General features: G+C 41.0%; 1 protein-coding gene across 1 annotated transcript in view; it reads left to right on the top strand.

The window, feature by feature from the left end:
- The window catches only part of LOC128850242 (A disintegrin and metalloproteinase with thrombospondin motifs 6-like), a 74,568-nt gene extending 61,627 nt beyond the window's left edge, over positions 1-12,941 (top strand). The window contains 3 exon segments of the mRNA XM_054053236.1: positions 2,519-2,764; positions 3,993-4,149; positions 12,832-12,941. Coding sequence (XP_053909211.1) covers positions 2,519-2,764; positions 3,993-4,149; positions 12,832-12,941 — 513 coding nt within the window.
- Positions 12,942-19,203: the final 6,262 nt, after the last annotated feature.

The raw sequence follows: 19,203 nt of genomic DNA, 5'->3' as shown, positions 1-19,203 counted from the left end.
TAAACCAACAGATGTGATGTATCTAGACTTCTGTAAAGCCTTTGACACAGTCCCTCACAACATCCTTCTCTCTAAATTGGAGAGATATGGATTTGATGAGTGGACAGTAAGGTGGATAAGAAACTGGTTGGATGGTCGTATTCAGAGAGTAGTGGTCAATGACTCAATGTCCAGATGGAGATCTGTGACGAGTGATGTCCCTCAGGGGTCTGTACTGGGACCGGTTCAATATCTTTTTCAATGATATACACAGCAAGATTGAGTGCATCCTCAGCAAGTTTGCAGATAACACCAAGCTGATTGGTGCAGTTGCCACACCAGAAGGACGGGATGTCATCCAGAGGGACCTGGACAAGCTGGAGAAGTGGGCTTGTGAGAACCTCATGAGGTTCAACAAGGCCAAGTGTAAGGTCCTGCACCTGGGTAGGGGCAATCCCCATTTTCAGTACACCATGGGGGATGACGTGATTGAGAGCAGCCCTGCAGAGAAGGACTTGGGGGTGCTGGTTGATGAGAAGCTCAACATGAGCCGAAAATGTGTGCTCGCAGCCCAGAAGGCCAATCGTATTCTGGACTGCATCAAAAGAAGCGTGGCCAGCAGGTCAAGGGAAGTGATTCTGCCCCTCTATTCCTCTCTTGTGAGACCTCATCTGGAATACTGTGCCCAGTTCTGGAATCCTCAACATAAGAAGGATATAGAGTTGTTGGAATGGTTCCAGGGGAGGGCTACAAAGATGATTGGAGCGCTGGAGCACCTTCCCTACGAGGACAGGCTGAGAGAGTTGGGCTTGTTCAGCCTGGAGAAGAGAAGGCTCAGAGGAGATCTTATAGCGACCTTCCAGTACCTGAAGGGGGCCTACAGGAAAGCTGGAGAGGGGCTATTCATAAAGGCTTGTGGGAATAGGACCAGGGGGAATGGGTATAAACTGGAGAGGGGCAGATTTAGACTGGACATTAGGAAGAATTTCTTCACCATGAGAGTGGTGAGGCACTGGAACAGGTTGCCCAGGGAGGCTGCGGATGCCCCATCCCTGGAGGTGTTCAAGGCCAGGTTGAATGGGGCCTTGGGCAGCCTGCTTTAGTGGGATGTCCCTGCCCATAGCAGCAGGGTTGGAACTAGATGATCTTTAAGGTCCCTTCGAACCCTAACTATACTATGAACTATAATACTACGATATGTATTTATACACCTTTACCTATGTATAGGGAATATTGATGCCTTACTTAGTCCTGTGGAACTGCTTTAAAGTATCTTTAAGTTAGGCAGATAGGTTTCAGAATTAGGCATAGAATCATAGAATCACCAGGTTGGAAAGGACCCACTGGATCATCGAGTCCAACCATTCCTAACACTCCCTTAAACCATGTCCCTAAGCACTTCATCAACCCGTTCCTTAAACACCTCCAGGGAAGGTGACTCGACCACCTCCCTGGGCAGCCTACTCCAGTGCCTGATGACTCTCTCTGTGAAGAATTTTTTTCTCATATCCAGCCTGATCCTCCCCTGGCGGAGCTTCAGGCCATTCCCCCTTGTCTTGTCTTCAGTCACTTGGGAGAAGAGGCCAGCTCCCTCCTCTCCACAATCTCCTTTCAGGTAGTTGTAGAGAGTAATAAGGTCACCCCTCAGCCTCCTCTTCTCCAGGCTAAACAACCCCAGCTCTCCCAGCCGCTCCTCATAAGACTTGTTCTCCAGCCCCCTCACCAGCTTTGTTGCTCTTCTCTGGACACGCTCCAGAGCCTCAACATCCTTCTTGTGGTGAGGGGCCCAGAACTCAAGGTGCGGTCTCACCAGTGCCGAGTACAGAGGGAGAATCACCTCCTTGGGCCTGGTGGTCACACTGTTTCTGATCCAAGCCAAGATGCCGTTGGCCTTCTTGGCCACCTGGGCACACTGCTGGCTCATGTTCAGTCGGCTGTCAACCAGCACCCCCAGGTCCTTCTCCTCTGTGCTGCTCTCCAGCCACTCTTCCCCTAGTCTGTAGCACTGCATAGGGTTGTTGTGCCCCAAGTGCAGGACCCAGCATTTGGCCTTGAGGTACAGTATTTCTATCTGAACCAATAATCTTATTTCTGTGGAGTCCAGTAAAGCATTTATCTTCCCATATGTTTATTGGGGAGAGATGTGTTCATTGTAGCTCAGTGGTCTGTAAGTGAGGTGGAGAAAGGCTCTACTAAGGTCATAGTAAGAACAGAGTTCTACTTTTAATTTCTGAAATGCACACTCAAGTTTGTTTCATAATAATGTAACACTGGCAGACCTTTCTACTCTGTAGCAAAGTGCTTTTCTTAAACCTAACCTAAAGGCTTTTATATATAAAAGTAAATAGTAATGCAATAGCTTAAATATAAATAGTGAAGAAAATCTACTTTTATCAAATTAAAACTTATACAAACTTTAACTTAATAAAGCAATCATTAGCCAGTTTGTTTATGTATCTAAACATTTTTAAATTATCATTCAATTTATGATTACAGTTTAATTATAAGAACATAAATTTATTCTCCTGTTTTCCATAAGTGCATTTCTGACACTTTTATTGAGTTTTTACTGAGATTTTCATTATTAATTTATATCAATATTTTTCAATGCACATCAAAGTGTGGCCCAGGATTCAAACACCAAATTGTTCTGTGCAAAAGCAGTGATCTTTTAAAAACTTTTCCAGACTCGCAATGCCCAGGGGAAAGCAAACCTCCAGTCCGCATCTGTTGTAGTTTAAGCCAATGTCCTCCTCCTCGCCGTGTTACTGGAGACTGGGGACAGGTAAGATAGTTCACATATAGACAGTATTTATTGCTGTTAGTCTCCTACACATTAGTACCTTTAAGGATAAGATGTTGCTGGAAATGGATAAGAAATGGTTCTCATGACTGAAGCAAAAGCTTCTCACCTGTTTGACTCGGTCTGGAATGTGATTTTGAATGATAATTGTCTGCTGAACTATAAAGAATTTGCTGTCAGTAATCTAGTTTCTACTGGATGAATTTCTGTATGCATTTTTAAAAAAAATTAAATAGTCTTTATTACATCTTTTTAGAAGGGGATTTGAGGATACAGCAATGTTGCAAGGTTTAGTATTTTTAAAACACATTTAACATAGTTGAAAAACATGATGGAAATACAAAGCCAATTAAAATTTTACTAAGATTTATAGACACCCAAAAAACTTTCTGAGATCTATATAATTTTGCATAAAATACGCTTAGTTACCAGACAGGAATCTAAATTGCTACAGCACAGGCTGAATTGTACTGCCATTATGCGGTGTTTCTAAATAGGATATACTGAATTTTCTTCTTTCATTATGTTTTTGCATCTCAGTTATGATCAATGACCTGTTATTAAACAATGACTTGATATTTCAGTTTCTAAGTTTGCTGAGTAATTTGCCACTAATGAAAATAAAACATCTTGGTTTAACTAACCACGGGACAATAATTTGTGATATTATAGTCTAATTGACTTTTCTTTTATGCTAGTTGTCCAGGTGCACATTTATCTTCAACTGATATGTCCTAAAACCAGTTATAGAAATTAAAAAATATTTTGAAACAACAAGATATTTTTGTTTAAAAGATACTTTCCTTTTTCCATAAAAAAAGTCCTCTAGCTCATTTGAATTGCTGTTCTCCTTGGTTTTTCTTCTTTGTTCTGAAGTAAATGATTTCTCTCTTGAAAACATGCAGTTGAACTCAGACACAATATATGAAATAGTATAAATTATATTCTCATACCTCAAATCCAAGCTGTTCAGGAAGCTAACATTGCACTGTGTTTTATTTTCTTTAAAAGTCAATTTGTCACATATACTATCAAAAACTCAAAAAATCTAAGCTGTTATTTTATGCATTAACCAAATCTCTTCACATGCTTTTCTTTTTTTTTTTTTTAATTTGTGTGTGTGTACTGTTCTTATTTGCTTTCCTGTTATCTTGTTTTACATTTAAAAATTGGATTAAGTTGTTTTACTTTTTTAACCTCTTATTTTTAGTGTACTGCACAGTGTGGTCTTGGGCAACAGATGCAAATAGTACAGTGCCTCTCATACACCAGACAAGCATCCAGTGAGTGTCCAGAGGCACTTAGACCTCCATCAATGCAGCAGTGTGAAAGCAAATGTGACAATACTCCCATTTCCACCACAGAAGGTAAATTTCCCATCTTAATATAATTTATTCTGGGAAGAGCAAAGTGACACGGTCAGTATCACTGCATTAATTTATTAGTAAAATTCTACATTATGTCATGTCTCAGACTATGAATGAATCTTTTACAATTATTTTCTAATTAGTCATTGTAGTTCAAAGGTGAAGTCAATAAAAACCTAAATACAAGTTCTTCGTTTAAAAAAATTAAAATATAAAGCATAAGTCATGGACAAAGTGCTATAATTTTGTCTTATTAGTTTTCCAGTTTCTTTATTGGTTCAATGGAAATATCCATCATAGCAGGGAGAGCATGATACAGTTCTCATCCACTGAACTGTTGCCTAGTCCATAAGTGGTTAACATAACAACATAGTGGCAAAAATAGTTGATCACATCTCATTGAAAGACTGGGACCAGAGATTTAATGCTGCATGGTGCTACAAGACTGTTCTTATACTTCAACTTACTTTTATATAACTTCATCATAACATTTTTTTGCTAAAGGATATATTAGATAATAATGTCAAGCTAAGAGTATTAATGTTTATGAAAGGCTCCAGATCTGGACTCATAAATTGTCCAAGTCAACCTATTAGGAAATTCTGTCATCAAAGTAAATTTGAGTGCTGGGCAGTAAAAATTTTTTACTGATTGTAAAAATTTAGAATAGTTGCTCACCAAATGAGTACATTACGTTTTGTGTGAAAGGGGAAGAGGAATCAAAAATTACCAATACACACATGTCCAAAAATAAAGAAAGATCACACAACAATAATAGTTCTCTTAAAACAGGTATTCCCTAAATTTTGAGTGCTTGACTTCATAATGTCACTAAAGCTGCTCCTTTTAATGTAATTAATCTCTATGCAGTATATAATTGAGTATCTTTCACACAGGTTCTTCAGATACACCAAAGTTTAATATTCAATTTATATGGAACAAATATTCTGATTTTAAATCAACAAAAGGCAAATTTATTCTACAGTCTTCTCTGATTTGGTGTTCATATAATACCTTCTGTATCCATTCAGGTTCATGCCATAGATTCAAAGTTGTCATAAAAGTCTGTCAGATTGAGATGTCTGTAATGAAAAGAAGCATACTAAAATCTTCACAGAAATACATTGTTCATTCACTATGAGCACTGTAATTTTCTGCTTGGAAGTTTTAATTTTACATAGAGGATTATCACTCCATGTTGGCATTTGAAAAGCACCTCCATAATAGAATTTTACTTGATTATTTTAATTTCTGGTTTTATGTTTCATGCTCTTAAATAATCTTTATGCTATAGTTATTAATCTAGAAAATATTCTGCCCTCTGAAGCTCGAAGGCTGATACTTTATTTACAAACACAGATGTCTTTCTCCAAAGTAAGGAAGTAATAAAGTACTTCTAAGTGCATAACTAGTCTCAGTCTCCTCTTAATTTCAAGATTAAAAAAAATCATCTTCTTATTTATAGTCATTATGCTAGTAATTCTTTGATATTATCAGGAAAATACACTGGTCTCCAATATATGAATACAATCAGGAATTTTGTGTGTGTGATCTATGGACACTAGGTGGCCATGGACGACTTTAAAGTAGAACTGTTCAGGGAAACTATGAAAAGCAGGCCTGTTTGCAGTAGTGTTTTCCAGGGACCTACATCTTCACTGGAAAATTTTTGGGATCCACAAGTTGAAAATCACTTACATAGTATTCTAGATAGACTTCAGCTCTTTGGCCTGCATGCTGAGTTGGCCAGGCATGAGCCAGCTCCTTACAGACAGCCACACAGCCTCAGTAGCACAGTACTTTGCTTGACCTAATAAGTCCTAGGAAGAACTGAGAGGGAAAAAGATATAGCACAATATCTTACAGTAGATACAGTTCCCAACACATTGCCACTTAGCACCCCATGTTTGCTTTCGTCCCATATTTCAAGGTATTTACTGGAAACCACTGATTATTTGTAAGCAGTTAAGTGGCTCAAATGGCTCAAAAGTAAATGTAATCTCAATGTTCATTTAACAACTTAAAATATCTACATCCTTTCAGAAGAACCTAGTTGAAATCCATTAAATACTAAGGGTGCCCTATCCCAACTTAGACAAAAAATTATCTTCAAGGTATTTTTTTCAGTATTTTGGCAAGCATTTCTTAAATATATATCCTGCTTTATAAACATTTCAGAGCTACTATTTAATGCTGAATTTAAGAAGCACAAACTGTGAGTGTTTGCAGAATTATGTGCATATATTGCACATTTTTTGCTTACACTGTTGGCTTTAAAAAAATCCTCTTAGACACAAGAGGAGCTGACATAGTTACCCTTTAAACAGGAAGGCATATTTTTTTCAGCATAATAGAGATTATGGAAATTTCAGTAACTAACTAATCCTGAAGAGCACAAATATTTTTTGAAAGATAATGCTTTCTAAGCAAGAAATATTTGAGTCCTGATATTTCCTTGTGGATGTATTTGTGAAAGGAGTATTCTGTGTCTGTATGCATGCATCTGTCTCTCCAGGTGCAGTGGGATGTGAACTGTGTATCTGTATTTTGGTTTCAGGGAAGGAGTCAGGCCACTCAGAAGGAGGGTTCTGCCCCTTGGCAGTGCATGTAGGTAACAGCATATCTACTCGCATGCAGCAATTTTGTCCATATGCCACCAAAGCATTGCCTTGTGCTTTGAGCCCCACTGCGGGGCAAAAGCAACTTCAACAACAGGCCATTGGTTTGCAGCAAGGTCAGGCTAGCTGACGGATTTCCTTCCCATTTCAAACCAGAGCGAACCTCCCGATTTCCTTCACTCCCAAAACTCTGGTGCTTGCAGCCTATGGGAACCACTTATCAATTTCCAGACAGTTTAGTTTTGGTAACCCAAGATAAGTACATACATATTTTTGAGAAAGCTTGAGACACTCCAGTAAAACGATGTTAGTAAAGTTTAAAAGCACTTTTGTGGGGAAAGTAAAGATTGTTTACATAATATAAGAGTTAAAATTCTGGGGATATAGAAATAGTAAATGAAAGTTACAATATGTCTTGTCACGTTTTATATCTGCTTTAGCTCTTTGTTTTCAAATTCATTTCAATTTTCCTTGTATTTTTTTGTGGTATATCTTTGCAGTCTCTTTAGCTGAAGGCACAGTGACATTCAGTGGTTTTATTACTGTAATGTGATATTTATTAACATAATATCACAGAATCACAGAATCACAAGGTTGGAAAGGACCCATTGGATCATCGAGTCCAACCATTCCTAACACTCCCTAAACCATGTCCCTAAGCACTTCATCCACTCGTTCCTTAAACACCTCCAGGGAAGGCGACTCGACCCCCTCCCTGGGCAGCCTGTTCCAGTACCCAATGACTCTTACTGTGAAGAATTTTTTTCTGATATCCAACCTGAACCTCCCCTGACGGAGCTTCAGGCCATTCCCTCTTGTCCTGTCCTCAGTCACTTGGGAGAAGAGGCCAGCTCCCTCCTCTCCACAACCTCCTTTCAGGTAGTTGTAGAGAGTAATAAGGTCTCCCCTCAGCCTCCTCTTCTCCAGGCTAAACAACCCCAGCTCTCCCAGCCGCTCCTCATAAGACTTGTTCTCCAGCCCCCTCACCAGCTTTGTTGCTCTTCTCTGGACACGCTCCAGAGCCTCAACATCCTTCTTGTGGTGAGGGGTCCAGAACTGAACACAGGACTCAAGGTGCGGTCTCACCAGTGCTGAGTACAGAGGGAGAATAACCCCCCTGGACCTGCTGGTGACCCCATTTCTGATCCAAGCCAAGATGCCGTTGGCCTTCTTGGCCACCTGGGCACACTGCTGGCTCATGTTCAGTCGGCTGTCAACCAGCACCCCCAGGTCCTTCTCTTCCGTGCAGCTCTCCAGCCATTCTTCCCCCAGTCTGTAGCGCTGCATAGGGTTGTTGTGCCCCAAGTGCAGGACCCGGCATTTGGCCTTGTTAAACCTCATCCCATTGGTCTCGGCCCAGCAGTCCAGCCTGTTCAGATCCCTTTGCAGAGCCTCCCTACCCTCCAGCAGATCGACACTTCCTCCCAGCTTACTGTCATCTGCAAACTTGCTAAGGGTGCACTCAATGCCTTCATCCAGGTCATTGATAAAGACATTGAACAGAGCTGGACCCAGTACTGAGCCCTGAGGAACTCCACTTGTGACTGGACTCCAGCTGGAGTTAACTCCATTGACCACCACTCTCTGGGCCCGGCCATCCAACCAGTTTTCAACCCAGGAGAGTGTGCGCCTGTCCAGGCCAGAGGCTGACAGTTTCTGCAGCAGAATGCTGTGAGAAACTGTGTCAAAGGCTTTACTGAAGTCCAAGAAGACTACATCCACAGCCTTTCCCCCATCCAGTAGTCGAGTGATTTTGTCATAGAAGGTGATCAGGTTAGTTTGGCAAGATCTGCCTTTTGTAAACCCATGTTGACTGGGCCTGATCACCCGGTTCTCTTGCATGTGCTTCATGATAGCACTCAAGATTACCTGTTCCATGACTTTCCCCAGCACTGAGGTGAGACTGACAGGCCTGTAGTTCCCCGGATCCTCTCTGCAACCCTTCTTGTATATGGGCACAACATCAGCCAGCCTCCAGTCTAGTGGAACTTCCCCAGTCAGCCAGGACCTCTGGAAGATGATGGATAGGGGTTTGGGAAGGACATCCGCCAGCTCCTTCAATACTCTTGGGTGGATCCCATCCGGCCCCATAGACTTGTGGGCGTCTAGCTGGGCAAGCAAGTCTCTAACCGCCTCCTCTTGGATCACGGGAGCCTCAATCTGCCCCTCTAACTCTTGGATTTGTAAACAGAAGGAAGAACTTTCTTTGCTATTAAAGACTGAGGCGAAGAAGGCATTTAGTACCTCAGCCTTGCCCTTATCCTCTGTCACTGTTATTCCTTCTGCATCCACTAGAGACTGGATATTCTCCCTCGTCCTCCTTTTCCTGTTAATGTACTTGTAGAAAGACTTTTTGTTGTCTTTCACAGACTTAGCCAGTTTGATTTCTAGTTGGGCCTTGGCCCTCCTGATTTTTTCCCTGCACGATCTCACTTCGTCCCTGTAGTCCATCCAAGATGCCTGTCCTTTCCTCCAGAGCACATAGAGCTTCTTCTTCTTATTGACGCATCTTGAGATCTCCCTGCTCCACCAAGCTGGCTTTTCCCCCCGCCGGCTCCTTTTCCGGAACACAGGGATGGCCTGCTCTTGAGCTGCTAGGATTTCATTTTTCAAGAGCGCCCAACCCTCATGGGCTCCCTTGCCCTGAAGGACTGTTTCCCATGGGACTTTGCTAATCAACCTTCTGAACAGGCCAAAGTCTGCCCTCTGGAAGTTTAATGTGACTGTTTTGCTAACCCCCTTCTTAATCCCACCTAGAACTGAAAACCCTATCATCTCATGATCACTTAATCCCAGGCGTCCTCCAACCGTCAAATCCCCAACAAGACCTTCTCTATTCACAAACAGCAGGTCTAGGAAGGCACCCTCCCTTGTTGGTTCGCTAACCAGTTGTGCAAGGAAGTTGTCTTCGATGCACTCCAGGAACCTCCTAGACTGTTTCCTTTCTGCTGTATTGTACTCCCAGCAGACATCCAGAAAGTTAAAGTCTCCCACAAGGACAAGAGGCAGAGATTTAGAGACTGTCCCCAGCTGTTTATAGAAGAGTTCATCAGCAGCTTCTTCTTGGCTGGGTGGTCTGTAACAGACTCCTATCACAAAGTCCCCTTTCTTGTGGGCTCCTCTGATTTTAACCCATAAGCACTCGATCCCGTCCTCACCGTAATCCAGTTCAAGAGTATCAAAGCACTCTTTGACATAGAGGGCTACCCCGCCTCCTTTCCTACCCTTCCTGTCCCGCCTGAAGAGTTTATATCCCAACATAGCTGTAGTCCAGTTATGTGAGTCATCCCACCACGTTTCTGTGATGGCAATGACATCATAGTCACCTTGCCCTACAACAGCTTCCAGCTCATCCTTCTTATTGCCCATGCTGTGTGCATTGATGTAAATGCACTTCAGCTGGGCTGATGAACCTTCAGCCCTCGTAAAGGGAAGAGAGTTCATTCTCGATTGACTGGTCCTTGGAATAACTAATTCCACAGACCCAGTTTCATCCTTACTGTCCCCACTTGTACTCGCCCTCACTTGCCCTGTTGTGGTGTACTGGTGGTCCTCTCCAGCACACCATTTCTCAGCCGCCGGTTTCCCACTTTCAGGCTCATTCCCGACTAGCCTGGTCTCCTCCCCTTCCCCCTTCACATCTAGTTTAAAGCTCTATTTAAGAGCCTAACTAGATTTTTAGAGATAACTTTAGTCCCCCTTGGAGACAAGTATGACCCATCCCTAGTAAGAAAACCTGGGGGTGGGTGGGTCACCCCATGATCAAAGAAGCCAAAGCCTCTCTCCTCACACCAGGCTCGGAGCCAGGCATTAATCATCTGTACGTTCCTGACCTCCTGTTCCATATTCCTTAGTATTGGGATGGAGCTAAACACCACTTGCGCTCCAGAGCCCTCAATCATCTTCCCTAAAGCCCTGAAGTCTCTTTTGATGGCTTTCAGCTTTCTGCGCTGTAAGTCATCATTACCTATTTGAAATACTAACAGGGGATAGTAATCCGACTAACAGGGGATAGTAATAGATATATTGTCTGATTTGGCCGCAAAGTCTCCACAAACATAAGAATCTGAAATATTTGTGGAAGATATTTGACCTCTTTTGGGAAGAGTTTTTGAAATAAAATAGTAACCATGTATGGTTGCTGATAGAAAAATATGACTGTTTGAACCAGCTACACCCAATGTCTTTTCTGCTGACATCCAACTCCATTTACAAATTGACAATTAAAAGAGTAGAAAAGTAGTACATAAAACATTGGGTAGGTGGAGTAAAATATTACAATGAAAGCACAATATCTATGTTAATTAAATGAAAGTTTAAATCGGTCTAGCTAGAAACATGCACATTGCCATTATCGGAAATACCGTTCAGTACAGACCCTGAATTTCAACTTCACTAATGCTTTCCTAGGTTCAAATACTAAAAATACTCACCTGCACTTAACTTGCCACTACAGTATGCTTGCAGCATGAATGCACTGTTCATAACCACCTGTTCTGGAGCAAAAATATTGTACTAGGAGGTCATATGTAGAAGGAAGACAAATAGGAGTAGATGAAGAATTGTACATTCTGATTGTGTTTTTTTCATTATTACTTTTTTCTGTGCATTTGGTGTGTCTGTTTGTTGTCTCTTTCATATTTGGCTTACAGACATCTCAGAGTCAAGGACTGTTGTTCTGCCAGGCCTTGGAGCAACAGCATCCTAGTCTTCAGTCTTCACTTCTAGATATCACATCAACACAAAATATGATAATAGTCAAAGTACTGCTAGTTTCTTTCCTTTTTATTCACATTTTCTTTATAGCTGTTGTAATTTGAGAAAGATTGTAGGAGGAAGTCAGTATCAAATGCACCTTTAAAACCAGTAAAACTTTACAGCATTATTTTGAGACAACATATTTTCTGATAAATGAATCTAATTTCATTCTTCCCACCACTTCATTTTTGCAATTCAAACTTGCTTTTTGTCTGTATACATCTCTTCCATCTTCCTATACGTGAAGCAAGACTCCTTCCCAATGTCCTATTTTAATATCAATCTGGAAGAAACTGTGCAAATGCTTTTAACTAAAAATCCCCTATCAGGCACCTATCAGTAGTCACTCCAGTGCAAAGCAATTCTGCAGTAGCAATGTCTGAACTGTAGAACCTGAGCATACCGTTGAACTCTCAGATACAGTTGTATCTCCAGCTGTAATCAAAATAAGAACTGGGCATGGACCAAACTATTCCATTCCCTATTCCTATCTTCTTTCTACAGAAAGAAAACTGAGCCAGAGGAGAACCACAGCATACACCAGTAGTGCTCCTGTAATGTACATCCACAAGTCACTTTAGATACAACCTGTGTGGGATGGAAAAGAAGTAATCCCTCTTCTGCGTTGTTTTCCCTTCCTGGAAGTTACCTGCCAGTATGACAAGGGTTGCTGAGGCAGTAAGCGCAGTATATAGGAAAAGCACAAGTATGAAAAAAACTCTCTTACATGTCTGTTACAGATATTAAAATCTCTTTTCTTCCTCCATAAAAGACAGTGAGGATGTATGGAACCAAACCTAAAATATAATCCACCATTCAGTCCAGTCACTGAACACACACTGTTGGTGTCTTTATTTATAACACTTGTTATTTTCTTGTTAGCTGCAATGCATATTCTATTTCAAGGATTCTTACAAATGCACAGGCATGGTACCAAATAGTGTGAATTGTGTTAGATTTTGGATAACCTCTCATGGATGAATAAAATAACTCCTGAGAAAGAAGATATGAAAGTATTGCAAGAAAAATTACTTGTATTTCCTATCTGTCTAAAGTGATCGTTTATCCCAATAAATGGCGATTCTTTCAAGACAAAGTGGGCATATTTCTAAACATCTGGGAGAGAAGCCCCACAAACATTTTTATGCCTTTTTAAAATATATTGTGTGCACTAGCCTGGACTAGAAAGAGTAGTTACAAAGAGGGCAAGGTGGATGGATAGAGAAGCAGCATGTTAAATGTCAAATTTTCTTTGTACTTCAATTTTTATTTCTGACTTTTTCTCTTTAATGTCCTTAATTATTAGAGTGCAAAGATGTGAACAAAGTGACATATTACCTACTGGTGTTGAAGTTCAAGTTCTGCAGTTGAGCATACTTCAAACAGATGTGCTGCAAGACCTGCCAAGGACACTGACCCACAGAAAGCATGAGAATGTGCCTTGATATTGTTGTGGAAAAGTGTTCATCAAAGACAGCCACACAGTGGAATGAGATTGACGTCCTTGCAAATGCATTACCTTGTGGAAAACATAACCATTGGTCAGTCCCAGCTGACAGGATTTCAATATTATTTTAACTTCTGTGAAGTGAGATTAATTCATCCAAAGTGCTGGACACAGTATAAGGAGGGCATGCCAAATTGGAAAGATCCACACATATAGAATAGCTTACTGTGGAACAGTTGTGGTTTTTTACTAAATCAAATAACTTATTTACCTCCTTGCACCATTAAAATAATTTTTATTATGGACTTAGCAATGACACTGAATCCATTTGTATTTAAAGCTGTTTAAAACACAGCTGTTATGAATTGGTCTATTATGGAAGTAAAGAAGAATCAAAGAAATGTTAAGTCATAGCTAAAAAGCTTTAACTATTTTCTCTCATAGCACAGCACCACAATTTAAATTATAAAATTAGCTTGGAAATGTTATTTAAAGAGCAGAAATTAAAACTATATGAATTTTTCCTTCATTCCACCTAATTCCTTTTAGAGTAATCCATATTTCCTGAACACTGCTGTGAGAAACATATAAAGCTATACTAGTCACTTAGTTTTAAGAGGTGCAACAGTTAGTGCAGTGGTGCATGTACTACAAGTGTTTTGTGAAACAAAATGAAATCTGTGTTGCAGGTTTATAGCCATCTTGCCATTGTAAAAGCGAAGTTGAGATTTCCACTGAAAGGGCACATATTTCAGCATCATGGAGGAGGCAGACTCCAATAGTGGTGAAGACCATATTAACAGCTCCTTCACTACGACCATGCAGATTGCTTAGAATTTCCACTTTGACTCCAGCTCACTTCTGTTGACAACACCAGTCACAAAGAAGATACAACTTTGTGGGCATCTAGATCTGGTTTATATGTTACTTTTGATTCTCCAGCACCAAAGAGTTCCAATGCAAAAGATAAGCCTACTGTGTAATAGCAACAATCCTTTGCAAAGCTGAAAGTTGAAATGGATTCCAGATGTTCTCTTCTTTGATACCATAGCAGGAGGGCATCTGTTTATGAGAAAGGATATGTGAATGTACAGTTCAGGAGCCCATACCTGAGTGGACAAGGTTTATAACCAAGCATAAAGTTCCTGCTGCTCTCATCACCATGTAAACAACTCTTGTTAAAACTGACACTAGAAGATAAAAAAAACTCCAGTCTTTAGGAGTTGCACATATGGATTAAGGGCAGTACGTAGTCCTTCTATGTTCAGTGAATCGACTTTCTACATCCTTCTGACAAAACACCTTGGTGCTAACATATCCTGGTTAAGTTAAAAAAAAAAATCTATAAAAGAGAATGGTGTTGCTATGGCATTCTTTAAGCAAGAGGCCTCTTTTTATCAGGGTCCGGTTTTCTCCATTTAACAGCTAATGCGCCTTTTCAGCTAACAAGAAAAGGGTTTTCTATGCATTCAAAAGAAACCTTTTTTTCAACTTCACTTAGGACATTAAAGTTGTAAGGAGTGTTTCTAAAGATGAATCTTACTATCTTACTGGTGCTAGATCACTAGGCAGTCCAATGTTTACTCTGCAACATAACAGTTCTGAGGTTGGAATTTAAGGAACTCCCTCAATCAACACTGAATTGTAATATTAAAGGGAACAAAACAAAGAATGTATGTGGATTCATAAACTAAGCAACACTTCAGACTAAGAGTGAAAATAAAACCTAATTCAAAGAAAAATAATTGGTTTCCATGGCACAGTTCATAGCTGCTGCTGAACTGTAGCCATCTATATAATCTAAGCTTTCTGGAGAGTAGCCCTGCAGAAAGGGATCTGGGGGTGCTGGTTGACAGCAGCTCAACATGACTGTGCAGTGTGCTCTGGCAGCCAAGAGGGCAAACTGCATCCTGGGTGCATCAAACAGCATAACCAGCTGGTTAAGAGAGGCGATGATCCTGCTGTATTCAGTGTTGGTGCGCCTCTCCTTGAGTACTGTGTGCAGTTCTGGGCCCCACAATTTAAGAAGGATGTGAAGGCCCTTGAATATGTCCAGAGTAGGACAACAAAGCTGGTACAAGGGCTGGAAGGCATGTCCTGTGAGGAGCAGCTAAGGACTTTGGGGTTGTCTGGTTTGGAGAAAAGGAGGCTGAGGGGTGACCTCATTGCTCTCTGCAGCTTCCTGAGGAGGGGAAGGGGAGTGGCAGAGGGGGTGCTGATCTCTTCTCCAGTGACAGGACATGTGGGAATGGTTCAAAGCTGCATCAGGAGAGGTTCAGACTGGACTTTAGGAAGCATTTATTTACCAAGAGGGTGGTTAAACACTGGTACAGACTTCTTAGAGAGGTGATTGAGGCCCCAATCCTATCTGTTTCAGAGGCACTTGGACAATGCCCTTACTAACATGCTCTAACTTTTGGTCAGCCCTGAATTGGTCAGGCAGTTGGAATAGATTGTCATTGTATGCCCCTTCAACTGAACTATTCTATTCTATTCTATTCTATTCTATTCTATTCTATTCTATTCTATTCTATTCCATTCCATTCCATGCTGTGCTCTGCTATGCTATGCTAAGTTAAGCTAAGCTAAAATAAGCTAAAATAAGCTAAGTTAAGCTAAATAGTGTTATATTCCTAAATAATGGCAATAGGACTATTTGTATAGGTTATAAATATGACCAGCCTAGAATCAACTAGTAGAATACTAAATGCAGAAATCAATCTGGTGCCAGTACTTCCACTGAGCAATGCTATCAGCTGAAGAAGATCAAAACAGGAAAAAAAAATCTACAGATTAACTCCTCCAGATGTATTCACCCAGAAGTAGTCCATTTCATTAGGAACTTTGTAATGGATTGAATGTCACGTAGATACATTTAATACTACAGACTGAAATTATCTTTGTATTATTGTGATTAGTTGTTTATTAGCTTATACTCAGTTTTAATGTGGTACACTGTTACATTATCATTATTATTATTAACTTTTGTAAATTATATTCTAATTTATTTTCATGCTTCTTAACACTTATTCTACATGCATTCTCCTGCTGGTAATAAAACCAAAAATATTGTAATGCTTGATGCAGTGAAATTCCATACCAGGCAGAGCATTGTTTTAACATAGATAATTTAGTAAAATAAAACTGCAGCTTTTAAGAATGATACCCATGGCACAGTTGTCTATTCCCTGACTTACAGTTGCTAGAATTCTTTATGCTTGACATTTGCATCACCCAATGCATCAAAATATATGTAAGATGTTTTCTTTCAAGTAACATCTATATGGTATGCCATAATTCTGTCCTTGTCAACAGCAATATTTGTTTCTTATATATAAGCAAAACATAAAGGAAAAGGAAAAGGAAAATTCATGCACGTTATTAGATAATATTTTAGCTAAAGCAATAAATGTAGATCAAGAATGAAATTAATGGCAGCAAAATATCCTGTACTTCTTGGAGTGATTTCACTAACAGCCACTCAATAATAACAATAACAAGTCCTTCTTGCATTGAGTTTTTAAGATTTTAACTGAAATGATAATGTTTATAAATATAAAAATGAAAGTCATTTCAGGAGACTTAGTGCTTAGATTGTTTTGTGCAATCAAACCCTATAACCCAAAATGAGTTATAAAGCAGGTATATTTATTTCCAGCGCTGGGGTGCAAGAGGGTTCTCCTCCTAGCTTGCACACCGCATGACTTAACAGACAGCTACTTACAGTGTAAAGACATGCATAGGTATAAGCACCTACTACATATTCATATATTTCCCCGCTTCATATTATAATTAGTTCTGGAAGCTTCGCTCCAGTCTTGCACCTGCGTAGTGCCTCCTGGTGGTCGTGGGCCGGGGTCTCAGGGATGAAGTAAGAAGTCTTCCTCAGGATGATTTTTTTCTCCTTGAACTGTGCACAGGTGCAGTCTCCTCTGGCTGTTTTCAAACTCCTGAACCAAATGCAGCCAGCTTTCTGCATTCCAATGCCCACTTATCAGTAAACTTCTGCTAGTTGGCTCTCTTTTGTTATCAACTTCCAAGGCCTTCAAGGCCGTTTCTGACAAGCAGCGCAAGTTCCATTGCTCCAAAGTGATCATTCCAAACCCCCCATCTGCTTTTGCTCATCAAGGTCACTGAGAGATGCATCTTTTCTTACCTGATACAGTAAAAATATGCTGAAACATCTGATCAAGTCCTATGAACTATTTCTTGTTTCTCTAGAATAACAGTTAAAATCTATTTTAATGAAAATAATCAATCTACTACTACGAGTAAAATGTTACAGAAAGTACAGAGAATCTTAAATGTTTTGATAAGGCATTTACTAATTTTGGTTATTATTCTTTCTTCTGTTTGCTAATGAGGATTAAAAAACCAATAACCTGTTTTAAAGATACTGATGTTTCCTCTTGAGCTCTATCACAAAGTTTTATTGCCCTACAGATCAGAAGTTAAAGATGGAATAGTCTTAGTAAATTACATAGTCTATTAAGAGTTTTCTCTGACATTCCAAAACTCTGTTGACTTTCCTCCCATCCATTCATGTCACAGTCCAGGCTGGGCAGTTGAGGGATCACTGGGGTAAGACCCTGGGTCTCCTGGTAAAATTTATGGGTTCAGTACCCACTGGGCTAAATGGGGGCAAAACGATACCAAAGGATTGATCCAAAAGGAATTTATCTGTAGAGGCATTCTTAGGAATAAGACTGGCATTGGCTGCTAAATGCAGCCAATGATCAGGGAAAAGAAAGAAAGAGAGAAAAGGGAGGAAAGGGAGAGAGAGAGAAAGAGAGAGAGAGAAAAGTGCAAAGACACTACCTGGGTTCTGGTCTTCTTCTGTCTCCCAGGATGGTGGGCACGCTGCAAATGGCCTCTCCTGCAGAGTATTATTTATAAGTCTTAGTGGGCCTGCGCAGTGTTTCTTCTAGGAAAGTTCTGGAACTGAGTTTGGGGGGGCTCTGGGGTCCAAGGTGAGTCTGAGGTATCATTCTGCCACTGTTCTCCCTACCGGCAAGGCTGCAGCATGACCTCTCTGCAAAGGGATCTGAATAGGGATCTGAACAGGCTGGACTGCTGGGCCGAGGCCAATGGCATGAGGTTCAACAAGGCCAAATGATGGGTCCTGCACTTGGGGCACAACAACCCTATGCAGTGCTACAGACTAGGAGAAGTCTGGCTAGAAAGCTGCCTAGAGGAGAAGGACCTGGAGGTGTTGGTTGACAGCCAACTGAACATGAGCCAGCAGTGTGCCCAGGTGGCCAAGAAGGCCAATGGCATCTTGGCTTGTATCAGAAACGGCATGAACAGCAGGTCCAGGGAGGTTATTCTGTCCCTGTACTCGGCACTGGTGAGACCGCACCTGGAATACTGTGTTCTCTTCTGGGCCCCTCACCACAAGAAGGATGTTGAGGCTCTGGAGTGTGTCCAGAGAAGAGCAACGAAACTGGTGAGGGGGCTGGAGAACAATTCTTATGAGGAGCGGCTGGGAGAGCTGGGGTTTTTTAGCCTTGAGAAGAGGAGGCTGAGGGGAGACCTTATTACTCTCTACAACTACCTGAAAGGAGGTTGTAGAGAGGAGGGAGATGGCCTCTTCTCCCAAGTGACAGGGGACAGGACAAGGGGGAATGGCCTGAAGGAGAAAAACAGGAGAAGCCGCTGAGAGTGCCTCTCCCTTTCCCCCCTTCCTGGTATGTGAGTTATGCGAGTTAGGTGCTATGTGTGTGAGTTAACCCTTCCCCTCCCAGAATGTGAGTTAAGTGTTCTGTGTGAGTGAGAAAGAAAGAATAATTTGAAAGTGTAAAGGCAAAAAGGTTTGTGTGGATAGGGGGGCCAGAATTCTGCAGGCTGCGGGAATGGATCAGATTTGGTGTTTGGACTACCATAAGGTTTTATTGTACTATTCAGCTAGGTTGGGATCACTCTATTGCCCTGAGTGTCTGTAATCTGTAGATGGGAATTGTTGCTAGTCTTGTGGGAAGTCCCTGAGAACTTAGAGACAGGACATTTGTAAGTGTTTAAACGATTTATGGAAGCTGGAGAAAGGTAGAGTCGGAAGGTAGTATAATGGGGGCAAAATCGAGCAAGAATTTTCTCGGGCAAGCCCCTTAGGACAGCACTGGAATTGGTGGGGGGAGTCAGAGGCTCAATGAGTAAGAAGAGGATTGCAGTACCGTTTTGCAACTAATGTGGTTTTTAAGGAGAGAGGGAAAGTGGAATGAAGTGTTTTTCACC

Source organism: Cuculus canorus, chromosome W, assembly GCF_017976375.1.
Source record: "Cuculus canorus isolate bCucCan1 chromosome W, bCucCan1.pri, whole genome shotgun sequence".
NCBI classification, from domain to species: Eukaryota; Metazoa; Chordata; class Aves; order Cuculiformes; family Cuculidae; genus Cuculus; species Cuculus canorus.
The sequence above is the reverse complement of the archived record's forward strand: the minus strand, read 5'-3'. Positions and strand labels throughout refer to the sequence as shown.